At 36.4% G+C, this 27,605-nt stretch overlaps 1 protein-coding gene across 5 annotated transcripts in view; it reads left to right on the top strand.

Annotated features, from left to right (window-relative positions):
- The window catches only part of MNAT1 (MNAT1 component of CDK activating kinase), a 216,494-nt gene that overhangs the window by 57,983 nt on the left and 130,906 nt on the right, over window positions 1-27,605 (top strand). For 3 of the 5 annotated variants that reach the window (XM_049706414.1, XM_033421047.2, XM_004262098.3), the window contains exons 4-6: window positions 657-760; window positions 9,988-10,128; window positions 15,735-15,860. In XM_049706414.1, the coding sequence (XP_049562371.1) occupies window positions 657-760; window positions 9,988-10,128; window positions 15,735-15,860 (371 nt within the window). Of the gene's footprint in view, window positions 1-656; window positions 761-9,987; window positions 10,129-15,734; window positions 15,861-20,140; window positions 20,174-27,605 lie in introns of all 5 variants that reach the window. The other 2 variants (XM_049706413.1, XM_049706412.1) reach the window with 1 other exon arrangement.

Consider the following 27,605-nt stretch of genomic DNA (forward strand, 5'->3'; position numbering starts at 1 on the left):
AAGATCGTTCTAAGTCACTGAAAGTTTATCACCTATCTGAACATATCTCAGTGGCTTCTCTTACTAAATTATTTCAGTCTTAAGTTTTGGTGCCAGATTTTCCTTTACCTTCCTTGTTAATTTTTGACTCATGTATTTCATAGTTTCCCAGATCTAGACTATATGGTAAATGATTCAAGCTTGTGTCTAGCCATGTTGAGGATCAGAATAAAACCTGTTCTAGTTTGATAATATTTTTTTATTCCTTTGGATAATTTTTCTGTTTCTGGCACATAGATTCTTTTCAGTATTGATTCTGACCAGTATAGTAGGTCCCAGACTTACTCTTTTTATTTAAAAACTTAAGCAATCTTTTTTATACTTTTACAGTTAAAATGGGCACTATAAAAATCAAATCCACTGTGATTATGGCAAGCACGTATCTTAGGTTTTTTGAGGTGATTCAGATCTTTAGATAGTCTGTGTGATAGTCTGACAGTCTCTCCTTATATTTGGTTCAGAAAACATAGTTGCTGAACTAGAGCTAGTTTCTTAAGCTGTAAAGACTGTCAACCTGATGAATTAAGAAATCACTGTGATGAATATTTGGTTTTTATTATCTTCTCAAGATTTATGTTAAAACTGTATTTCATGTCAGTGTTTCTTTTCTGATGCAGTTTTCAACTTGACCAACAATGTGGATTTGGACAACACCAAAAAGAAAATGGAGATATACCAAAAGGAAAACAAAGATGTCATTCAGAAAAATAAGTTAAAGCTGGTTGGTTGCTAAGTATTTTCTTCTTCTTTTGTATTAGAGATGAATGCTTCCACATGATCCTTTAAAAAGCTATCTTTCTCTAAAACTAGTTATATTTACAAAGACTTTAGCTGAAATTAATGCCAGAAATACTAATATATGTATATAGGCATATAGGTACGAGGCACACATTACTATAGCAAAGACAGTTTTGATGGCATTGTTAAAATATATCCTATAAAGGAAAAATAATTATAGACATGCAAAGATTTAATTAACTTACACAATTTAGCTATCATTTCTTCAGTACAACTTGGCTTTCTAGTTTTGGGGGAAAGCAGAGGTAATTGTTTTTGAGGTACTGTATCAGGAATTTGTAATCATTGGTAAAAATGATATAGATATATTTGGATTACATAGCTTGTATTTTCGTCTTGTACTTAGAAGGACTTCCTTTTTATAGTCTTTAAGTGTTTCATTTAGGCACTTCTTTCCTGCAATAAAACTCTCAAGGAATTGACGTTCTATTCCATTCATATCCAGCCTGGCTTCCTTAGAAAGGTGTCTCATTTCTGAAAGCATCAGTGTGCCATAAAAATTACTCTCTTTGCCCAGTAGCTTTCTCTGGGTACATCAGAAGATACATGCAAAATAGGTATGCCCAGGTAACTTGTTGCATTAGCTCTGTTTAAATTAATGAGGTTCTTTTCAAGTGAGTGCTGTTTTCATTTATTGTTTTAAAGTAGCAAATAATATTGAGTGTTGAAAGAATAATCTAATTTTAGGCTGGTTATATTATTTTAAAGTAGGAATTTCTAATTATCTGAAAACTTTATAATGATAGGTTATTGAATACAGTTGACCCGTGAACAACACAAGTTTGAACTGCGCGGGTCCACTTAACACCTGGATTATTTTCAGTAGTAAATGCTACAGTACCACACGATGAGAAGTTGGTTGAATCCTTGGATGCAGAACTGCAGATACAGAGGGAACCACTGATAAGGAGGGCAGACTATAAATTATACACAGATTTTCAATTGTGCAAAGGGTCAGCGCCCCTAACCCCCTGTGTTGTACAAGGATCAACTTGTATTTTATGTAATGCATGTTACAGTGACTGCATTTATTCTTCATATTAACGTTTAGCACCTGGATCTTATAACAAAGGATTTTGGTCAGTAATTCATTATCATTTATTAATTGGTCATTCTGTGCTGAGCATTTTATCTATTAGTGATACTTACTATCACTATTTGTTTTTGGCATAAATACAGACATAGGACCATTTTTTAAGATGGTGCAAATTAACATAACATAATTACATAACATCAGTAACTATGGTATCATTGGGTAGAGACAGTTCTCAAGTGGCCCAAGGAGTGTGGACTATATGACTGATGTCTTTTTGCAAACCTGAGGTAGCAACTTGCCTTTAATGTCTTTGTGAAAGTTGAAGTCTTACTGTTCCAAAACTATCAGAATTGTGTCAAAAAGGAAAAAAAAAAGCAATCTCCTGCATGATTAGGCACATGAAATGACCCATTTCTGACATAGAGAAACTATTACTGAGTTGTCTGCTAACGAGATCTTATTTGTCTCATGGAGCTGGCACCTAGCATCAGTTGTGAGCATGGAGAAACTGAATAAAGGTGAACTAATCTTGAAATAGACTCTTAGTGAAGATTAGCTTAATTTTTATCTTCCGTTTTCTGGATTCTCATGAGCAGCAGATATTGCTGCATAGAATGTCTATCAATTTAGCAAAAAAAACTTTAGTTCAATAAGCATTTGTTGAACGTCTGCTAAACACATAGTATACAAAGATGAATAAGAACCCTGGTTCTGTAGGGACCAGGTAATTTCAGTACAATGACATAGGCACATGGAGAGTTCTGTGTGCTTGCTATTACGGGAATACAGAAGAGGGATACCTAATCTGTTCTAGGAAGATTGGGAAAGGCATTCCAGGTGAGATAATGCCTGAATGGAGCTTTGAAGAACAAATAGAAGTTACCAAGTTGTAGAAGACGGGAAAGGGGTGGGTTGGGAAGCTGCACAAAGACATTCCAGGCAGAAGAAATCATGAGCAAAGGCAAGACGGCATGGATAATCACAGAGAGCGCTGAGAATTGTAAGTAGTTCTATATTGCCAAGTTCAATAGAGAGTTGAAACTGAAGTAGAAAGAGCCTAGGTAACATAAGGCCTTATGTATTGTGAAAAGTAATTTGGGCTTATATTGACCAGTTGTTTGTATGTTTTAGCAGGTGAACCTTTTCTTCAAATGAAACCTTACTCTGAATACGTTTGTTGAATCAACAGAGGGAGGACGAATAGGCTTGAATTCCCATCTGCTCAGTCTCTTCTGTAGTGTACCTTAGACATCTTATTAGGGAATTCCCAGGATTCCTTAGAGTAATGTTATAGAAACCTAGCTGTTAATGATTGTCATTGAAGGGTATTAAACAAAGTGATAATAAAGTATTGTCCTTATTAGAATAGATTTATTGCTTTTGTGGAGGTTGAATTTGAGAGGATCAAACCTGGAGTTTAGGAGGCCAATGGGAGGTTATTGCAGTCTTGTAGGCGAGTTCAGAGGTGACTTAAACAAGGAATGGAGAGGTAGGGATGAATTCGAGAAATGTTTTGAGTTTGAAATAGCAAGTCCTAATGATGGATTAGAAGTGGGAGGTAAAGGTTGATTGGGTAAGGTGGTGCCATTAATGGGGAGAAAACAGAGACCTTCTAGTCTTTCAGCCTGCTTCCCTTCTCCCAGTCCAATACCTTCTTTGTGTCCCCAATGTTTGATTTTTAATGACAGCTATTTTCCCAGTTATTCAATCAGCTAGCTAGCCAACCAATATTTATTGAGGCTTTCTATTTTCAAAATACTTAAATACAGTGAGAAAATTGAGGCTACCAGTTTCTCATTGACAAAGCCAATAGACTCTTTGTTGGTCTGAATGTCATTTAGTCTGTAGGCAGGGCAGTATTTGATGCAGGCTTCTCCCTTGATGGTGAAACTCTTCCTTGACTTCTGTGGGGCCACTCCATTCTCTTCATCCTGCTGCTCTCACCTTCCTCTTTCATCCTTCTAAGAGGCTTCTCTTTCCTTTCTGTTTCTTAAACACTTGGATTCCTCTCGGTGCTTCTCTTTAAGAGTTAATCCTTTACACTGATTACTCTCAAGTGTTTCTGCAGCCCGTTGTTTTCCTCCTGAGCTCCAAGAATTATATGTGATACGTCCATATATCTGTAATTGGTTAATCGACATTTTTTCTGGATGCATTAAAGGCATTTGTGATTCAGCATTCCAGAACTGAATTTTCTTTTCCTTCCAGTTTTATTGAGCTGTACATAATTGACATATGGCACTATGTAAGTTTAAGGTATACAGCATAATGATTTGACTTATATATCTCAGGAAATAATTATCACAATAAGTTTAGTAAACATCCATCATCATATAGATACAAAATAAAAGAAAAAATTTTTTCCTTATGGTGAGAACTCTTAGGATTTACTCTCTTAAGAACTTTCATACATGCAGCAGTGTCTATTATATTTATCATGTTGTACATTGCATCCCTAGCTAATCTTATAACTGGAAGTTGGTACCTTTTGACTACCTTTATCCAATTCTTCCTCCGCCTAGCCCCTGCTTCTGGTAATCACAAATCTGATCTCTTTTTCAGTGATTTGTTCGTTCGTTTTTGTAGTATAATTGACCTACAACATTGTTTTAGTTCCTGGTGCACAGCGTAGTGATTCGATATTTCTGTACATTTCAAAATGGTCACCATGATAAGTCAAGTTACCATTTTGATTGTATGGTTACCATCATGATACAAAGATACTGCATTCCTGTTGACTGTACTCCCACACTGTATATTTCATACCTGTGACTTATTTATTTTGTAACTGGAATTTTGTACCTCTTGATCTTCCTCACCTATTTCTCTCATTCCTCATCCCCCCTCCCCTCTGGCAACCACCTGTTTGTTCTCTGTGACTCTGTTTTGCTGTTTTTGTTCACTGGTTTTGTTTTTTAGATTCCAAAGTAAGTGAAATCATACAGTATTTGTCTTTCTCTGTCTGACTTATTTAACTTAGCATAATACCATCTAGGTTAATCCAAATGGCAAGATTTCATTCTTTTTTTATGGCTGAGTAATATTTGATTGTATATATGTATATATATATCTATATATATCTATATCTCACATCTTTTTTTATCCATGCTTCTATTATTGATGGGTACTTAAGGTGCTTCCATTATCTTGGCTATTGTAAATAATGCATAAATGAACATTGGGATGCATATATCTTTTCAAATTAGTGTTTTTATTTTCTTTGGATAAGTACCCAGATTTGCTGGATTGTATGGTAGTTCTGTTTCTAATTTTTTGAGGAAGCTTATTGTTTTCCATAGTGTCTGCACCAATTTACATTCCCACCAAGAGTGTGCTAGGGTCCCCTTTTCTCCACATCCTTGACAGCATTTGTTATTTGTTTTCTTTTTGATTGTAGCCATTCTGACAGGTGTGAGGTGATATCTCATTGTGGTTTTGATTTGCATTTCCCTGATGATTAGTGATGTTGAGCATCTTTTCCTGTGCCTTTTGGCCATCTGTATGTATTCTCTGGAAAAAAGTCTATTCAGGTTCTTTGCCCATTTTTTAATCAGGTTGTTTGTTTGTTTTTAAAAGATTATTTATTTATTATTGTTGGGCTGCGTTGTGTCTTTGTTGCTGCGCGGGCTTTCTCTAGTTGCGGTGAGGGGGGGCTACTTCATTACGGTGCGTGAGCTTCTCATAGCAGTGGCTTCTCTTGTTGCGGAGCACGGGATCTAGGCACGTGGGCTTCAGTAGTTGCAGCACGTGGGCTCAGTAGTGGTGGCTCGCAGGCTCTAGAGCACAGCTCAGTAGTTATGGCGTACGGGCTTAGTTGCTCTGCGGCATGTGGGATCTTCCTGGACCAGGGATTGAACTTGTGTCCCCTGCATTGGCAGGCGGATTCTTAACCACTGCACCACTGGGGAAGTCCCAGGTTGTTTGTTTTTTGATGTTGAGCTCTATGAATTCTTTGTATATTTTGGATATTAACCCCTTATCAGATTTATAGTTTGCTAAGACTGACGTTAAAGACCATACTACCAATGTTTTCTTCTAAGAGTTTTATGGTGTCAGGACTTACATTTAAGTCTTCAGTCCCTTTGGAGTTTATTTTTGTATATGGTATGAGAAAGTAGTCCAGTTTAATTCTTTTGCATGTAGCTGTCCAGTTTTTGCAAAACCATTTATCGAAGAGGCTGTTTTTTCCTCATTATATATTCTTGCCTCCTTTGTCATAGATTAATTTCCCATGTAAGTGTGGGTTTATTTCTGGGCTCTCTATTCTGTTCCATTGATCTTTGTTTTTGTACCAGTACCATATTTTTTTGAAGATTGTGGCTTGGTATTATAGTTTGAAATCAGGGAGTGTGATACCTCCAGCTTTGTTCTTCTTTCTCATGATTGTTTTGGCTACTTGGGGTCTTTTGTGTTGCCATACACAAAAAGAATTATTTGTTCTAGTTCTGTGAAAAATGCCATTGGTATTTTGATAGGGATTGCATTGAATCTGTAGATTGCCTTGGGGTAGTATGGCCATTTTAACAATATTAATTCTTCCAAGCCATGAGCACAGTATATCTTTCCATTTGTTTGTCTTGTCTTCAGTTTCTTTTGTCAGTGTATTATAGTGTTCTCTGTACAGGTCTTTTACCTCCTTAGTTAGATGAATTCCTAGGTATTTTATTCGTTTTGATACGGATGTAAATGAGATTAATTTATCTTTCTGATAGTTTGTTGTTAGTGTATAGAAATGCAACAGATTTCTATATACTAATGTTGTATCCTGCAAGTTTACTGAATTCATTGATGAGTTCTAATAGGTATTTTGTTGGCATCTTTAGGATTTTCTATATACAGTATCATGCCATCCGTAAACAGTGACAGTTTTTCTTCTTCCTTTCCAATCTGAATTCCTTTTATTTCTTTTTTTGTCTGATTGCTGTGGCTAGGACTTGTGGTACTATGTTATAAATAAAAGTGGCAAGAGTGGGCATCCTTGTCTTGTTCCTGATCTCAGAGGAAATGCTTTCAGCTTTTCACTGTTGAGTATGATATTAGTCGTGGGCTTGTCATATTTGGCCTTCATTATGTTGAATTATGTTCTCTGTGCCCACTTGTTTAGAGTTTTTATCATAAATCGATGTTGAATTTTATCAGAAGACCTTTTTGCATCTATTGAGATGACCATATGCTTTTTATTTTTCAATTTGTAAATGTGGTGTATCACATTGATTGATTTGTGGATGTTTAACCATCCTTGCACCCCTGGGATAAATTCCACATGATTATGTTATCTAATCCTTTTAATGTATTGTTGAATTTGGTTTGCTAATATTTAGTTGAGGATTTTTGCATCTACGTTCATCATAATTGAACGTATTTTTTTTCTTTTCCTTTTTTTTTTTTTTTTTTTTGCGGTACGCAGGCCTCTCACTGTTGTGGCCTCTCCCTTTGCAGAGCATAGGCTCCGGACGCGCAGGCTCAGCGGCCATGGCTCACGGGCCCAGCTGCTCCGCAGCATGTGGGATCTTCCTGGACCGGGGCACGAACCCGTGTCCCCTGCATGAGCAGGCGGACTCTCAACCACTGAGCCACCAGGAAGCCCCCATAATTGAACTTTTTAATCTTCACTCTCCCATCTATTTCTCCTATGACATTCTTTATCTAAGTGTTCTAGCCATATCTGGTCAGTCTTCATATATTGTTGATAGTCTTTCCTTATGACCTTTCAAACCTGGTTCCTCCTCTAATTATATTATTGTTACCTTACTTAGGGTCCTCATTATTTCTTACTTGAGTTATTGAAATATTCTTCTAGCTAGTCTTCCTGTCTTCAGTCTTGAACCCCATTGATATGTATTCTTCACTGCTTCTAGTCATCTTTCCAAACTCTAATGTCTTCCCAGTTGCCTTAGTATGGCATAAATGCATCCCTTAGTATGGTATGGTCGACTTTCCATGATCTGCCGTCTGCTTGCCTCTCCAGCTTTATCTAGAGCTTTCCCCAACTCCCATACTTCATGACTTGGCCATACCAAGCATTCCAGCTTTATTCATGTCTTTGCACCTTTGTTTTCTCTGCCTAAATGGCTCTTCCACTCTCCAGTGGGGATAAATACCTACCGTTTGAAGTCTGCTCAACCTCCATATATTAGTTACCTAGGACTGTTAAAACAAATTACCAAAAACTGGGTGATTTATAACAACAGGAATTTGTTCTCTTCAAGAACAGGCTTCTGTAGGCTAGAAGTCTGAAATCAAGGTGTCATCAGGGTCATGGTCTCTCTGAAAGCTCTAGGGAAGCATCTTTCTTTGCCTTTTCTAGCACCTTTGGCACCACTCTGATTTCTGCCTCTGTCTTCACATGGCCTTCTCCCCATGTGTCTGTGGCAAAATTTCCAGTATGACCTATCTTAACTTGATTACATCTGCAAAGACCCTATTTCCAAATAAGGTCACATTTATAGGTACCAGGGGTTAAAACTTCAATATATATTTTGGGGGCACATATTCAACCCATAACACTGTATACGAAATCTTTTCTAACTCTACCTGTCCTCCATCATTGCAAGGAGAATTTACCACTCTATCAATTCTGTCCCAACTGTACTCTGTGTATACCTCTCTGTCACTTGTCGTACTTATTACTTATATGTCACTGTTTTATCATGAGACTCATCCTTTTCTGCTTATGGACCTATAGTCCAGTAATTCACTTTTCTAGCCCTCATATCTTACCCCCTAAGTTTTTACATTTATTCCTAGTAATCCTTCTAAATCAAGTTTGAATTCTCTTCTCCACTGGGTGCCTGAGTTAGAATAGTAACCTCAGTAATAGAGGTTTGTAAAATTACAGGGAGAGATGCTAATAGGACTTAGCAACTGATTTAATTTAAGAGGAATGGGGTTGTGGGAGAGGGGGAAAACAGAGATGACTTTGAGGTTTCAACTTGAGTTGCCTGAGATGTAGGTGTGCGCTTAGCAGAAATCAGGAATACAGGAGGGTGATCAGTTTTGGGAAACCAAATGCTAAACTTAATTTTGCATATACTGAGTTTGAATTATAAGTGAAACACTTTTTAATTGGGAATCTTGTTTCTTTGGGGAGTTTAATTTGTGAAGTGAAAAAAATCTAATAGAGTGTTTTAATTATTATTTTACATAAAAATGTACTTTTCTCTGAGGTCTCTGTTAATTCATATATTATGTTAGTGATCCCCAAATGTATTATACTCTCTCCCTCTATTCTGTATTTGTCTTGAGGTGCCATAAATACTCAATGTCTTGTTGAATTAAAAAAAAAAAAAGGTATTACATTTTCAATAGCAACAGTAAAGGATTTAAACTAAAGCCATTCAGATTTTACTATATTTCTCATTCAGAAAACTTAAAGAGCAGAGGCTAGGTATAATATTGCTTTTAAGTACAAGTTAGAGTTGGAATAAATTTCAGAACCTGGAAGTATTTAATATTTCTGAGGAACTTCATAAAAGGGAAATGAGTAGGCCTGTAGTTCATTCTCTCTACATATTAGCTCTGGATTTTGAATTTTTCAGTCTACAAAGAGGACCCTTGAAATTTATATGCTTGTGTTAGAAAATGACTTCAGCTTTTCATAACTTACCTTAAATGAATGCTATTTGGAACTCAAGCATCAGAAAGACTTATTTTAACTTGGGAAAAAGAAGCTAACTCCTATGATAACTTTTCATTATCTTATATATTCTGAAAATTGTTTCTATTAAATAAACCAGTCTTTTATATGGAGTGTTTCAATCAATAGTTCTATATGGAGATTATCTATTTGTTGTTGGGTTTTTTGTTTTATTGTGTTTTTCTTGTTAAATCTCCTAAAATAAAGACATTGTTAAGCAGTTTCTACAATTCTGCAGCTGGGCTCAGTGTACTTTGTTTAGGTGTTCATTTAGTGCTAGATGTCATTCTCTTTAATAGTAACATGTCCACATGAAATAAAATGAATTCTAGTTCTTTTAAAGTGGAATTGCTGCACTATTAAACAATTAGTGACTAGTGCATTTTATGCTTCTAAGAAAGAAGGTACAGAGTATGGTATAGGGTTGATTTTGGTTACTAAATTTATTCCATGCCATATATCAATGTTTCTGTTTTAGACTCGGGAACAGGAGGAATTGGAAGAAGCTTTAGAGGTAGAACGACAGGAAAATGAACAAAGAAGACTATTTATACAAAAAGAAGAACAACTGCAGCAGATTCTAAAAAGGAAGAATAAGCAGGCTTTTTTAGATGAACTGGTACGTATTAATGTTAATTGTGATAAAAAATCATTTGTCTTCAGGGTTTATCTTTCCTATTTATTATTCTGGGTAATGGTATTTAAATAGCATTTCTATAGTTTGTGCTGGTTTATTCACCTTCTGTCCCTTTATTTAAAAAAAAAACGTTTGTCAATATCCATTTTATTTTCAGGTAAGAGAGTAATATTATAACTAACATAAGCCAGTTTACTATTAATAGGTTGTTGATGTGTTTCTGAGCTTACTGACTAAAACATATTGTTTTCAGAGCATTTTTCTCCTGATTAATACTGGTTTTCTAATAACTAGCTCATTTTCAAGTGTTTTGGCTTCATGCTGAAGTTTTAGTGACTCTGGTTACTCTGTGAGAACTATGTTTCATATTTTTGCATGAAAAAAATACATTTGAAAGAAATGGCAATGTCTTGCAAGTTATTGGTGTTTTCTAGTTATTAGCTCCCTAAGTAGACAACATTGTTAGATAATAGCAGTAATTATAACCAAGGTTTATGAAGTGTTTCATAGATTGGAGAATATTATTTGATGCTTATAAACCATTGTGATATTGATGAAATCACAATTAGAAAATCGTCCTTTCCAGTAAAGTCTTTTTACATTCTTCCTTTCCCCTTTCTGGACCCATAATTAGTTTCCATGTGGTGTTAACACACTTAACTCCTCAGTCTACTAGTTGCTATGCTGTTTGTTATTCTATGATCAGGTAAAAGTGTATGTGTATATTTTTCTACTGTGCTTTTGCCCTAAAAGCATTTAAGCCATATAACCAGGAATAAAAAGAGAAAGCAAGATAATTTAAATTAGAAGTAGGTGAGAAAGTAAAGGAAAAGTAAGGGTAAAGGCCTTAGTGAGGCTCAGACAGAAAATGCTTATCATAAACCCTATCTACTTTGTATGAATGGAATGTAAATTTGGTTCTAAAAATGAGGACAGGGAGTTCCTTGGTGGTCTAGTGGTTAGGATTTGGCGCTTTCAGTGCCGTGGCCTGGGTTCAGTCCCTGGTTGGGAAATGAGATGCTGCAGGCTGCACCGTGTGCCGTTGCGCCAAGAAAGGAAAAAAAAATTAGGACAGCAGTGTATAAAATAGAATATGTTTTTTTCCTTAGTAACTTCCATTGATTTTTCTTTTTAATATTTATTTATTTTTATATTTGGTTGCATCAGGTCTTAGTTGCGGCAGGTGGGCTCCTTACTTGTGTCCCCAGGGCTCCTTAGTTGTGGCATGAGAACTCTTAGTTGTGGCATGCACGTGGGATCTAGTTCCATGACCAGGGATTGAACCTGGGCCCCCTGCATTGGGATCATGGAGTCTTATCCCCTGTGCCACCAGGGAAATCCCTAACTTCCATTAATTTTTTTTGAAACTATTAAGTGGCAGTTATGGCTTTAACAGTTGAAATGATGCATGTCATGTTTTACATTTTTTTCATAGACATGTAGCTTGTGAGAAATTAAAAACTTTAAAGAAGGAATTAGTAAAGATTCACGTTACAATTATTTTTTTGAAAGGTTATTTCTCTCATCATTTTATGCAGAGTTTTCTTTGGTAATGCTTTCTGCTATACAATTAATTGAGTTAATTCCAAATACAGAACTTAGATATAAGACAAAAATACACTTTAACTTTTTAAAAATGTTCCATTTAGTATAAAGCGTTTTTAGTTTTGATTTTGAGATAAGCTGGTTTTGCATAGCAATTATTTTTGCATATTCTTTTTGTCTTTAGTCTTTTAGCATGAAGTTTTGCTGCCTCATTGAGCTGTTCTTGGCAATTGAGCTGCAACTGCCAATGTTGTACGTTGTGTATAATCTGGAGTTAATATTGGCTTTTGTTAAGAACTGCTCCCCCTTCCTGTTTTCTTCACCTGCAAGTCATTACTGTGCATACTTTCTTTACTGTTTAGATCATGTAACATGGTGGTTAAATAATCCTTAACAATTTACTGTATTCATTAGAACAATTAATTACAACAGATTGGTTTAAATACCAATTCAATTTGAATTTCTCATTTTCATATTTAAATTTATATTTAAAGATTGTTACTTTAATTTTTTAATATTTATTAAAATTTTTTTGTTAAAATGCTAACATATATTTCATCCTTATTGACTAACTGAAAGAATTCATTAAATTTCTTTTTATCCTCCTGAATCCTTATTAAGTAAAAGAATACATTGTATTTTTTTCTATGTATGTTCATGTGTTAGATTTTATTAAGAAAGATTGAATTGGCATCTATAAATATATCTAGAAGCTTAAATCTTAGAATGATTTTCTGGATCTAATTTAGGCAACTAGTATAAGCACAACTTATTAGAATTTTTTTTCTGCTGTTTCTGGTCCTTGTGCTACAAGTTACTTTTTAACCTTTTATAAAAGCATTGGCATTACACTATACTGTATGATGTGACAGGATTTTAATGTTATGGTCTTAATGTTTATGGCTTAGCATTTACTATAATGTTGCCTAAAATGTCCATTTATTTAATCCTAACTGTAAATTCAGGGTTTTTTTTTTTTTTAAAGTTTGGAAAAAGATTTTTAAACAGGTGCTGGCTTATTAAATCTTTTTATATTCTTGTTTGAAAATTCTCTTCAGCTATGTCTTAAATTTTGTTAAGGGCTAATATTGTCAAAAGCAGTAGCTGATTTTTATTAGAATATTGTTTGCCAGATGGCTTGCTTTAAGTCAGTTAAAATAATCATTTAAAAATGGTCATTATAAAGCTTTTAATGAGTGTTACAGGTAGTCTTAATTAAAATTTCTTTAAATATTAAGCAGTGTACCTTCAGGCAATCAATGTAGCTTAGGGAACCTTTCAGGGTAAAAATGGAAAGCTAAGAAGAATGAAATAACTTGAAAGGCTGAATCTGCATTTTTTGTGTTTCTGAGAGCATGTATGTTTCCCATAGTTTATTTTACTCTTTAGATTTTTTTTTTGTTGTTGTTAGAACTCCTGCTTATTTCTAGTTTAACTTTTTTTTTTTTAATTTATTTTTGGCTGCGTTGGGTCTTTGTTGCTGTTCGCGGGCTTTCTCTCTAGTTACAGAGAGTGAGGGCCACTCCTTGCTGTGGTGCACGGGCTTCTCACTGTGGTGGCCTCTCTTGTTGCAGACCACAACTTCAGTAGTTGTGGCACACGGGCCCAGCAGCTGCATCGGGCGGGCTCCAGAGCACAGGCTTAGCAGTTGTGGTGCATGGGCCCAGCTGCTCCGTGGCATGTGGGATCCTCCCAGACCAGGGCCTGTACCTGCGTCCGCTGCACTGGCAGGCGGACTCTTAACCACTGCGTCACCGGGGAAGTCCTTCTAGTTTAACGTTTACAAAGATTTTCAGTCTCCAAAGTTTTGATTGCTAAAGTGGAGTACAGCAGATTTAAAGTAAATTGTATTGCCTTAGTATCAAAATTAGTTTTAGCTTTCTAGTTTTATTTTTATTAAATTTCAACTGTTTTATCAAGACATTTTAATATTCTGGTTCTTTTATGTGAAGGTGAAACCAGGATTAAAACAGGCAAAGTATTGATTAGCAACTTTTTTGAAGTGCACACATTGTCTTACTTTTACATGAGAACTTTTACTTTTTAGGGTAAGTACCAGGTATGGAATTTGAATTCACTTAGAGTATTAATTAGGAAGCAATGATTTAGCATTTTAGCCAAGGAAATTTATTTTTCTTCTGTTAGCTTTTACATATGAAAAGGTAGTTAGAGATTTTAAAAGATATTTTGGGCCACCGCCCATTTAAAATATTCTTTAATTTTACATTTTATTATAAAATTCCTAATGGAAATAGGAATAGCTGCAGGAATTCACAGAAATACTATTATTAATGCATTACTAATGCTTTGTTGTAGAATATGAAAGGTAGTCAAGTATGTTGTCATAGTGTATTTTATTCATCCTCCTTCATTATTGCTAAAGCCATGTCTTAAGAATTTTGATCCTTAATAAAGTTCTATTTTATAAATAAAATTTGTGTTTTTCCATTTACTTTTTTTTTTTTTTTTTTAGAAGATGTTGGGGGATAGGAGTTTATTAATTAATTTATTTATTTTTGCTATGTTGGGTCTTCGTTTCTGTGCGAGGGCTTTCTCCAGTTGTGGCAAGCGGGGGCCACTCGTCATTGCTGTGCGCGGGCCTCTCACTATCGCGGCCTCTCTTGTTGCGGAGCACAGGCTCCAGATGCGCAGGCTCAGTAGTTGTGGCACATGGGCCTAGTTGCTCCGCGGCATGTGGGATCCTCCCAGACCAGGGCTCGAACCCATGTCCCCTGCATTAGCAGGCAGATTCTCAACCACTGCGCCACCAGGGAAGCCCTCCATTTACTTTTAAAAGTTTTAATCTTTGTAACATTTGCTCTTGCATAGCGCTTCTGTTACAAAGTTTTGAGATACAGATTTATTCTAGGATGATGCTATGGAAATAAATGGCTTGTTACTTGAATTTCTTCTGTACTATAACTTTTAAACAAGTCCTTTAAATATATTAATTAGCCATATTTGTGCCCCAAAATATTAAGTTGTTGGTTTTGGAAAGAAAATTAGATTCTGCTATGTCTTTACTTTTATACTATGAAATGTGTAACAATATAGTTTTTTCAGGATTAAATTCTGGGTAGTTACTATTTTAAAACTCTGTGGGCCATTTGAAGACTGTTTTCGTAGGTCACCTTGGTATAGGAGACTGAAATGTGTTTGTACCTTCATTTTTGTTTACAGATATAGAAAGTAGTATGTGTCTTTGCATATGTTTGTATATGATCTCCTTCCTTCCTGGTTTCCTTTTGCACGTGTTTCTGTGTTCTTATTTAACTGACAGCTCAGAAAGGAAAATGTCTGGATACATTTAGTTTAGATCTTAGCTCTGCATCACTTTAAACATGTGAGAAGACTTCATGTTAAACAGAATAAATGACAGTCTACATATAAGAGTTAGTAATTTGTGTTATTAATATGTGTGTGTACAGATTTGTGTAAATAGTGGCCCTGATTTAGTATCAATATAAGATATTAAAAGTGTTTACTGTTATTTTGTTAATTAAAAAATTTATAAAGATAAATTATTTATAAAAATAAGTCAATAAAGGAGAAAATATTGATAAATGTCTTTTGATTGTACTTAACAATCATTCCATTGTGCAAAACAGAGCAAGGATCATTTCCAAACGGCCTCAGGTGAAATCTAATGGGAAACAATTTCAGACTGGTCTGAATTCACTGGTAAAAAAGAAATGTGTCTTAGATAAACATCTGATCTAAGTTATAGTACTTTGTACTATTTTTGTGATTAGCTTCTAATTTTTTTATTTTAATAAATATGGTTGGTTTTGCTAGATGAAATAAGACCCTATTATATTGTCTTTAATGTGGATTTTATAAAAATCCTTTTTTGTAGGTTATTTTGATTTATGAGTCTAAAGCAGCCTTTTCTTATTATGGATTGTTAAAGTTTTTTGTAAAGTGTTCTCCATAAAGTGAATACCTAGGTTGACATCAAATGTTTATGGAAAGGCATAATTTAAAATAAAAGACTCATTGCTTTTATTTTTAACTTTCACATTGCACTTTAACTTTTCTTGCAGGAGAGTTCTGATCTCCCCGTTGCTCTACTTTTGGCTCAGCATAAAGATAGATCTACCCAACTGGAAATGCAACTTGAGAAACCTAAACCTACAAAACCAGTGACATTTTCCACAGGCATCAAAATGGTAAGCTGTATTTTAATTACTTGTTTGGAAGATATATTTCAAGGATTATAGTTTATAATTTTATATTGATTTTTATAGATAAACTGGGAGGTTCAGATATTTAAGAACAGTGTCTGATCTAGGCTACATGTCCAGAAATATAAATATGTGCATTGTAAGAGGAAAGTGAAAAATAATAAATAAATAATTTACAAAGTATGTAACACAGTTTTGTTCTATATGATATTGAGTTTGTATGTGTTTTATTATTCTACATAAGTTTTTAAGCTTGTGGTGTAGAAAAACATTTCTTAAAAGAAAACGCAAACTTTCGCTTTCTGGTATGGCATGTAAGAAGCTTGGAAGTTGCCACTCCATCCTAACAACAAGTAGAAACCTGAACACACTGAAAAATCAATGACTTTTTTAGTAGAGAGGTCACAAAGCAAACCACTGCCCTTAAAATTGGAGAGACCAGCAGAGACTACAGTGAATCACAGTTCACTAGAGCAGCAACCTTGTTGGAAGCCAGTGCTGGTGTAGGGAAACCTGAATTGGTTGACAAATTGCTGGAGGTTCAGTGTGGGCAACTCTGAGAGTTAAAAACTCCAGGGGAAACCGGTCATCAGAGGCCCCACACTTTTGTGAGTCTTACCTGTTGTGTCTCTACCAGATTCTCTCAGTAAATATCAGAAAAATCTCCTCATGCTTTTGATAGAGGAGGGGGAAAAGGAATGACTTTGAAATATGCCAGAGCATTCTGTTCCTCCTAACAAGGCTTGCCCTTAGGATAAACTATTTCACCAGAGCCTAACCTGCTGGAGTTTTATCAGAGGCTAACTGATGTGGGTGAAGGGAAATACACAACTTCAGCTCACTCTAGCCATCCTGTTCCACCTGAGGGGAGGGAGATGGATTGAGAAGTGTGTGTGTGAAGTTCACAGTCCAGAAGCACAGGCTTTCTAAAAGACTGAGATCTTATCATAAGACTATAAATTGTTCAGCCATCCCCCCCACACCTTACCACCATATTACTAAAGACCTGTTTATAGAAGGTCATTTTAAAAAGTGTATCATGCCTGGCTGTCAAAAAAAAAATTATAAGATATACTAAAAGGCAGAAAACACAATTGAAAGAGACAGAGCAAGCACGAGAATCAGGATTAGATATGGCAGGGGTGTTGGAATTATCATACTTGGAATTTAAAACAACTGTGATTAATATGCTAAGAGTGCTAATAGATAAAGTAGACCACATGCAAGAACAGATGGACGATGTAAGTAGAGAGATGGAAGTTCCAAGAAAGAACCAAAAAGAAATGCTAGAGAAAAAAAACACACTGTAACAGAATTGAAGAGTGCTTTTGATGGCCTTATTAGTAGATTGGACATGCATGAGGAAAGAGTCTTGAGCAAGAGGATGTATCAGTAGAATTCTTGGAAACTAAAAACCAAAGAGAAAAAGCCCGGAATAAAAAAAACAGAACAGGGCTTCCCTGGTGGCGCAGTGGTTGAGAGTCCGCCTGCTGATGCAGGGGAAAACGGGTTCGTGCCCCGGTCCGGGAAAATCCCACATGCCGCGGAGCGGCTGGGCCCATGAGCCATGGCCACTGAGCCTGTGCGTCCGGAGCCTGTGCTCTGCAACGGGAGAGGCCACAACAGTGAGAGGCCCACGTACCGCAAAAAAAAAAAAACAAAAAAAAACAAAAAAAAAAAACCCAGAACAGAAGAACAGAATATCCAAGGACTGTGGGGTGACTACAAAAGGTGTAACATAAGCATAATGGCAATACCAGAGAAGAAAGAAAGGAACAGAAGAAGTATTTGAAACAGTAATGACTGTGAATTTCCCAAAATCAACATCAGACATCAAACCAAAGGTCCAGGGAGTTCAGAGAACACCAAGTAGGATAAATGCCAAAAAGATTCTTATACCTAGGCATATTATTTTCAAATAACAGAAAATCGAAGATAAAAAAATCCTGAAGAAGCCAGAGGGGGAAAAATCCCTCACTTATAGAGGAGTAAAGATAAGAATTATTATCTGGCTTCTCCCTAGAAACCATGCAAGCAAGAAGAGAGCGGAGTGAACTATTTAAGGTGTTGAGAGAAAAAAGCCACCAACCTAGAATAATGTACTGTGCAAAATTATCCTTTAAAAGTAAAGGAGAAATAAAAATTATCAGACAAAAACTGAGGGCATTTTTTGCCAGGAGACCATTTTTGCAAGAAATGTTAAAAGAAGTGCTTTAGAGACAAAGAAAATGATACAGGTCAGAAACTCAGATATCTAAGGGAAAGCATTGGAGAAGAAATGAATGAAGATAAAATAAAAACTTTTATTTTTCTTGTTAATTGATCTAACAGATAACAGTTTAAAATAATAGTGACACTGTATTTGACTGTGATTGCTTATGTGTATGTATATATGTATACTTCACACACATATCCTTATATAAGTGAAATGAATGATAGTGATGATACAAGGGATGGGAAGAAGCAATTAGAATTATTTTGTTATTATAAGGTACTCACGCTACCCATGTTTCTACTACTTGGCTATTATTTTTGAGGTTTAAAATTGCCTACTTTGTCATATGTGTGCTAACTCTTAGATTATAAACATCTTGAGGGCAGAAGTTGTATATTTTAACTTTGTATTGTATGATTGTGGGTATGTGGGTACCTTAATAATAGGAAATATTCATGATTTATTTATTTATTTATTTATTTATTTAACATCTTTATTGGGGTATAATTCCTTTACAATGGTGTGTTAGTTTCTGCTTTATAACAAAGTGAATCAGTTATACATATACATATGTTCCCATATGTCTTCCCTCTTGTGTCTCCCTCCCTCCCACCCTCCCTATCCCACCCCTCCAGGCGGTCAGCACTGAGCTGATATCCCTGTGCTATGCGGCTGCTTCCCACTAGCTATCTACCTTACGTTTGGTAGTTCGGTAGTGTATATATGTCCATGCCTCTCTCTCTCTTTGTCACAGCTCACCCTTCCCCCTCCCCATATCCTCAAGTCTGTTCTCCAGTGGGTCTGTGTCTTTATTCCTGTCTTACCCCTAGGTTCTTCATGACATTTTTTTTCTTAAATTCCATATATATGTGTTAGCATACGGTATTTGTCTTTCTCTTTCTGACTTACTTCACTCTGTATGACAGACTCTAGGTCTGTCCACCTCATTACAAATAGCTCAATTTCGTTTCTTTTTATGACTGAGTAATATTCCATTGTATATATGTGCCACATCTTCTTTATCCATTCATCCGATGATGGGCACTTAGGTTGTTTCCATCTCCGGGCTATTGTAAATAGAGCTGCAATGAACATTTTGGTACCTGACTCTTTTTGAATTATGGATTTCTCAGGGTATATGCCCAGTAGTGGGATTGGTGGGTCATATGGTAGTTCTATTTGTAGTTTTTTAAGGAACCTCCATACTGTTCTCCATAGTGGCTGTACCAATTCACATTCCCACCAGCAGTGCAGGAGTGTTCCCTTCATGATTTATTTTAAACTTGCAAATGTAGGAAGTATGAACACATCTTTAAATAATTCAAAAGAAAACACTATCCATTAAGCAATTACCAGTGCTTTTGAACTAAGAGGCAGTATGATGTAGAGGAAAGAAAATGGGCTTGGAAAGACCCAGATACAATGGGACTAAACCCCAGCTTTACCACTCACTAGATGTGTATCCGTGGGTAAAATGTTACTTTTTGAATTTGTTTTTTCATTGGTAAAGTTGCGATGATTTAGCTTTACATGATTATTCGGAGGATTAAAATATGTATATAAAATGCTAAACCAAGTGCAAATGTAATTTTACAAGTAATGCTTTTTGTTGTTATTATAGTTAAATATCTAAGTGAATTACATTATAATCTCATTATGTTGTATAGTTAGGTAATACATATTCCAGAATGTCATGTAAATGGAATCATACAGTGTGTAGCCTTTTAGGTCTAGCTTTGTTAAGTTAGCAACATGCATTTGAGATCATCCATGTTGCTGCATGTATCAATAGTTGTTCCTTTTGTTAAGTAATAATACCATTGTGTGGATATACCAGTTTCTTTATCCGTTCATCAGTTGAAGGACATGTGAGTTGTTTCCTTTTTTTATGATTATGAATAAGGCTGCTATAAACATTTGCTTACAATTGTGTGTGTACATACGTTTTCATTTCTCTTGGGTAAGTACTACTAAGAATGAGATTGGTGATTTTTATACGGTAGGGGTATGTTTAGCTTTGTAAAAAATTTTCATTCACTATTTTTCAAAGTGCCTGTACCAGTTTGCATTCCTACCGACATTGGTGAGTATTCCAGTTGGTCTGCATCCTCAGTATTAAGAATTTTAGTATTTTAGGCATTCTAAACAGATGTGTAGTGGTTATCTCATTATGGTTTTCATTTGCATTTCCCTGATGACTAATGATGTTGAGCATCTTTTTGTGTGCTTATTTGTCATCATTTCATTTGACTTTAGTATTTAACTTAATATATTAGATATCTTTCCAGATAGTGTTGTGACTTGTTATTTATTTTCTTTCTTCTTCCCTTCCTCTCTTTTTTATAACCTTTCATTTGGCAAAATGTATTGCATATACACAAAGGTGCACAGAACCAAACCACATAGCTTAGTGAATCATCACAAAGTGAACATCTGTGTAACCATCACACAGATAAAAGAAAAAAGTATTCACAGTACTTTAGAAGTCCTCCTCATGACTTCTCACATCTGGCTAGCACCCCATTCCTTTTCCTAGAAACAGTCACTCTTCTGTATTTTATGGCATTCCCTTTCTTGCTCTTTTAAATAGCTTTAACATCTAAGCATGTATGCCTTAACCTGATTAATGTTTTGCTTGTCCAACTTATATTTGTAAGATTCATCTATGTTTTTATATATAGCTGTAGGTTTTTTTCATTTTCATTTATGGATAATGTTCCATTAGAGGAATATACTACTATTTATCCATTCTACTGTTGATAGATGTTTGGATTTTTTTGAGTTTTGGTATTATACATTATACTAACATTTTAATATATGTTTCCTGGTCACATGCACAGACATTGTTTCATGAGTGTTTACCTAAGAGTAGAGTTACTAGGTCATAGTGATTATGTATGTTCATTTTAGGAGATACTGCCAAAACATTTTCCAAATTGGTTTTTACCAATTGTACTTCTACCAACACTTGTGCTTTTCTGTCTTTTCCACTTTAACCATTCTGACGGGTATTTAGTACTGTTTTGTGATTTTAATCTGCACTTTATTTCACTGATCACTAATGAGATTGAGCATTGGTTGTCCTATTTTGTGAAATACCTGTTCAAGACTCTTGCTCATATGTAGAAGTTCTTTATATGTTGTGGATCTAAGCCTTTTATTAGTCATATGTATAGTAAATAACTTTTGTCACTTTATGTCTTGTTTTCTTCACTCTCTTAAGGGTGTCTTTTGAACTCTTTATTGTTTAACTTTCTATTATCCACCTGGAATTTTTTTTTCTTTTTTTGTGTGTGGTGGGAGGGAGGTGATCCAATTACTTTAATGCATGTTGACATTCATATAACCTAAGTGTGTGATGGAATACTTATTGTTTGTTATTTTAGCAAAATTCAGCATTTGGTTCAAGGGCAAGGTGAAAATTTAGACACAGTTTTTATGTGGAATTACTGAATTTATTCCATATTCCTGAATGTGGAGACTAACACATAATGTAGATGAAAATCTAAATGTTTATGAAGTTGAGTCTCTATACTGTTTGGAAAAATCATCCCTAAAATGCAGGATGAAAAGTAACATTTATTGAACACCTGTATCCCAGGGTTTAATTACATTGAACAGATGTTGGCAAGGATGCCAACACTGCTTAAGACTTTGTGACCTGTGATAGTTTCTTTTAATAAAAGGTGTCGTTTTCTGTTGTTATATCTCCATGAAATAGATGGTATTCCTATTTTTTCAGATCTGAAAACTGAGTCTCAGAGGATAGATTACATGTAAAAGATGGCACTGAAACTCACTCTCTTTCTACTATACCTTATTTAGTTAATGAGAATACTCAAAAACAAAACATAAATTCTATGTTAGGTGTCCTTCTAATCTGAGGGTAGCTAGGATTTCAACTATTGCTTCTAATAGTGGACTGATTGTATAGAGGGTAATCTAAGGGACAGGAGCCACCGCAATGACCTTTTCTTGATCTGCTGTACTTAAAGAAAAGTCAGACACAACAAATGAAGTTAGATATGCTGAACTTGGAGAGCGTCCCAGGGAGACATAAATTTAATTAAGCTTTTTGGAAGTAGATCCTTTGCTGTGTGACTGAGAAGAGAGGATTTATTTATTTAGTAAACCTAGAGAAATATGAAGGGTTAAAAATTGGCATAAAATAATTAGTATGAAATGAGGATTTAATTATTATGTATTGAGATATGTAAAGTTGAGACAGTGAATATATTTTGGTTAGGAATGTTCACAGATTGGCTGAATTTTTTGAATTATATTCCCTAGGAATTAAACTCTCAGTGAGTGGGGAAGTGCTAGGGGTACAGTACATATTAGAAGAATTATTTATATATAATTTGTGACTTGAATATCTAAGAGAGTTCCACTTAATCACTGTTTTATGTATGAATAGGTGAAACGTTATTTTGTATATATTTTGTCCTCTCTGGGGTAATAGCTTTTTGCACTCCTAAAGTAGGGATTGCAGCTTGTTTTCTCAGTCATTTGTTAGTTATTTTAATCTAATTGGTTCAGATTCCAACAATATAATTTTAGGACCTCTGTTTCTTTTTATTTTATAAATAATTCTAATTAAATTTTCCCCTAAAGAATAGATGTGGTTACCATTATTACATCATTCCTAGTTGATCCAGTGAATAGACCTCAAAGTAGCAGTTTTTCATCCCCATTTGTTACTAGCTTGTATCATTAAGTATCCATACATCATATCTACAGATTTAAGTACTAAGTCTTAGTCTTTTGGAAGCACAGAAAGACACCTTGATCATGTTGTAAAATTAGAAAGCAGAATCTAAGGCTGGGAATCTGGTGCTTCTTCAGTTGTGATGGTGTTCTATACTTCACTACGCTTTGGCATGCAAACTGGAAAGAAACTGAGTTACAAAGATAAGCTAAGAATTGTTAAGTATAGCTTTTGGTCCTTTGTTGTTGATTGCTGGAGAGCAGTAAAGGGGAGCCTGTCATTCGTTGCCAAAGGCAAAAGCTGTTTGAGTATTTTACGCTTGATGTTTAAAAAACTTTTTTTTATATTATCCATGGGTAAGCCAGAAGGGAGCTCATCTGTGACATAAATTGGCTTTTCTGATTACAACAAATAGGATTTAGCTATTTTCATCAAACATTGCTTATTATTCTGAACTCATTTGAAGATTAAACTCTTTGTTAACATTTGTTTATAGAAAATTGATATCCAACTGTGTGTGAAATAAGAAAGTAAAAACTGTACTGAGCAATTAAGTCTATTCTTAATATATAATGTTGCGCTTTGGTAGCAAATCAAATTGTAGAAACCAGAGAAGTAATGGGGGGGAGGATCTTCAAGATGGCGGAGGAGTGGCGCTTCCCCGCTGGTGCAGTGGTTGGGGATCCACCTGCCGATGCTGGGGATGCGGGTTCGTGCCCCGGTCCAGGAGGATCCCACATGCCGTGGAGTGGCTGGGCCCGTGAGCCATGGCCACTGAGCCTGCACGTCCGGAGCCTGTGCTCCGCAGCGGGAGAGGCCACAGCAGTGAGAGGCCCGCGTACCGCAAAAAAAAAAAAAAAAAAAAAAAGATGGCGGAGGAGTGAGACGTGGATATCACCTTCCTCCCCACAAATTCATCAAAAATACATCTACATGTGGAGCAACTCCTACAGAACACCTACTGAATGCTGGCAGAAGACCTCAGACTTCCCAAAAGGCAAGAAACTACCTATGTACCTGGGTAGGGCAAAAGAAAAGAGAAAAAACAGAGACAAAAGAATAGGGATAAGACCTGCACCTCTGGGAGGGAGCTGTGAAGGAGGAAAAGTTTCCACACATTAGGAAACCCCTTTACTGGTGGAGACGGGGGGTGGTGAGCAGAGGGGGAAGCTTCGGAGCCACGGAGGAGAGCACAACAACAGAGGTGCAGAGGGCAAAGCGGAGAGATTCCTGCACAGAAGATTCGTGCCGACCAGCGCTCACCAGCCTGAGGGGCTTGTCTGCTCATCCGCCAGGGCGGGTGGGGTCTGGGAACTGAGGCTCGGGCTTCGGAGGTCAGATCCCAGGGAGAGAACTGGGGTTGGCTATGTGAACACAGCCTGAAGGGGGCTAGTGCTCCACAGCTAGCTGGGAGGGAGTCTGGAGAAAAAGTGGGAAGGAGGCTGGAAAAAGTCTGGAACTGCCTAAGAGACAAGCGACCATTGTTTCAGGGTATGCAAGGAGAGGGGATCCAGAGCACTGCCTAAACAAGCTCCAGAGATGAGCTTGAGCTGCCACTATCAGTGTGGACACCAAGATCGGCGTGAAACACTAAGGCTGCTGCTGCAGCCACAAAGAAGCCTGTGTAGAAGCACAGGTCACTATCCACACCTCCCCTCCCAGGAGCCTGTGAAGCCCACCACTGCTAGGGTCCCGTGATCCAGGGACAACTTCCCCGGGAGAACACACGGCACGCCTCAGGCTGGTGCAACGTCATGTTGGCCTCTGCTGTTTCAGGTTCGCCTGGCATTCCATACCCCTTCCTCCCCCCGGCCTAAGTGAGCCAGAGCCCTCTAAACAGCTGCTACTTTAACCCCATCCTGTCTGGGCGGGAACAGACGCCCTCAGGTGACCTACATGCAGAGATGGGGCCAAATCCAAAGCTGAACCCCAGGAGCTGTGCGAACAAAGAAGAGAAAGGGAAATCTCTCCCAGCAGCCTCAGGAGCAGCGGATTAAATCTCCACAATCAACCTGATGTAACGTGTATCTGAAGAATACCTGAATAGACAACAAATCATCCCAAAATTGAGGCGGTGGACTTTCGGAGGAACTGTAGACTTGGGGTTTGCTTTCTGCATCTAATTTGTTTCTGGTTTTATGTTTATCTTAGTTTAGTATTTAGAGCTTATTATCATTGGTAGATTTGTTTATTGATTTGGTGGCTCTGCCTTTTTTTAAATATGCGTGTGTGTGTGTATATATATATATATACACACACACACACACACACATTTTTTTTTCTCTTTTTTTGTGAGCATGTATGTGTATGCTTCTTTGTGTGATTTTGTCTGTATAGCTTTGCTTTTACCATTTATCCTAGGGTTCTGTCTGTGCTTTGTTTTTTTTTTAAAGTATAGTTTTTAGTGCTTGTAATCATTGGTGGATTTGTTTCTTGGTTTGGTTGCTCTCTTCTTTCTTTATTTTTTCTTATTTTTAATAATTAAAAATTTTTTTAAATAACTTTATTATAATTTAATTTTCTTTCTTTCATTTTTTTTTGTTTTTCTCTGCCCTTTTCTTCTGAGCCGTATGGCTGACAGAGTCTTAGTGCTCTGGCCAGGTGTCAGACCTGAGCCTCTAAAGTGGGAGAGGTGAGTTCAGGATACTGGTCCACCAGACACCTCCTGGCTCCACCTAATATCAAACAGTGAAAGCTCTCCCAGAGATCTCCATCTCAATGCTAAGACCCAGCTCCACTCAGCAACCAGCAAGCTATAGTGCTGGACACCCTATGCCAGGCAACTAGCAAGATAGCAACACAACCCCACCCATTAGCAGAGAGGGTGTCTAAAATCATAATAAGTTCACAGACACCCCAAAACACACCACCGGACGTGGTCCTGCCCACCAGAAAGACAAGATCCAACCTCATCCACCAGAACACAGGCACCAGTCCTCTCCACCAGGAAGCCTAAACAACCCACTGAATGAACCTTACCCATAGGGAGCAGACACCAAAAACAACGGGAACTACGAACTTGCAGCCTGCGAAACGGAGACCCCAAACACAGTAAGTTAAGCAAAATGAGAAAACAGAGAAATACACAGCAGATGAAGGAGCAAGGTAAAAACCCACCACAACAAACAAATGAAGAGGAAATAGGCAGTCTACCTGAAAAAGAATTCAGAGTAATGATAGTAAAGATGATCCAGAAATCTTGGAAATAGAATGGAGAAAGTACAAGAAACGTTTAGCAAGGACCTAAAGAACTAAAGAGCAAACAAACAATGATGAAGAACACAATAAATGACATTAAAAATTCTCTAGAAGGAATCAATAGCAGAATAATGGAGGCAGATGAACGGATAAGTGACCTGGAAGATAAAATAGTGGAAAACTATCGCAGAGCAGAATAAAGAAAAAAGAATGAAAAGAATTGAGGACAATCTCAGAGACCTCTGGGACAACATTAAATGCACCAACATTCAAATTATAGGGCTCCCAGAAGAAGAGAGAAAAAAAGGGACAGAGAAAATATTTGAAGAGATTATAATTGAAAACTTCCTTAACATGGGTAAGGAAGTAGTCAATTAAGTCCAGGAAGCACAGAGAGTCCCATACAGGATAAATCCAAGGAGAAACACGCCAAGATACATATTAATCAAACTATCAAATATTAAATACAAAGAAAAAATATTAGAAGCAGCAAGGGAAAAGCAACAATTAACGTATGAGGGAATCCCCATAAGGTTAACAGCTGATCTTTCAGCAGAAACTCTGAAAACCAGAAGGGAGTGGCAGGACATATTTAAAGTAATGAAAGGGAAAAACCTACAACCAAGATTACTCTACCCAGCAAGGATGTCATTCAGATTCAACAGAGAAATTAAAACCTTTACTGACAAGCAAAAGCTAAGGAAATTCAGCACCACCAAACCAGCTTTACAACAATGCTAAAGGAACTTCTCTAGGCAAGAAACACAACAGAAGGAAAAGACCTACAATAACAAACCCAAAACAATTAAGAAAATGGTAATAGGAACATACATATCAATCACTACCTTAAATGTAAGTGGATTAAATATTCTAACCAAAAGACATAGACTGGCTGAATGGATATAAAAACAAGACCCGTATAAGGCTGTCTACAAGAGACCCACTTCAGACCGAGGGACACATACAGACTGAAAGTGAGGGAATGGAAAAAGATACTCCATGCCAGTGGTTTCCAAAAGAAAGCTGGAGTAGCAATTCTCATATCAGACAAAATAGACTTTAAAATACAGACTATTAGAAGAGACAAAGAAGGACACTACATAATGATCAAGGGATCAATCCAAGAAGAAGATATAACAATTGTAAATATTTATGCACCCAACGTAGGACCACCTCAATAGATAAGGTAAATGCTAACTGCCATAAAAGGGGAAATCAAGAGTAACACATTCATAGCAGGGGACTTTAACACCCCACTTTCACCAATGGACAGATCATTCAAAATGAAAATAAATAAGGAAACACAAGCTTTAAATGATACATTGGACAAGATGGACTTAATTTATATTTATAGGACATTCCATCCAAAAACAGCAGATTACATTTTCTTCTCAAGTGCTTATGGAACATTCTCCAGGATAGATGATATCTTGGGTCACAAATGAAGCCTTGGTAAATTTAAGAAAATTGAAATCATATCAAGTATCTTTTCTGACCACAACGCTATGAGACTAGATATCAGTGACAGGAAAAAATCTGTAAAAAATACAAACACGTGGAGACTAAACAATACACTACTGTGATCACTGAAGAAATCAAAGAGGAAATC

Source organism: Orcinus orca, chromosome 2 (genome assembly GCF_937001465.1).
Source record: "Orcinus orca chromosome 2, mOrcOrc1.1, whole genome shotgun sequence".
NCBI lineage: Eukaryota > Metazoa > Chordata > Mammalia > Artiodactyla > Delphinidae > Orcinus > Orcinus orca.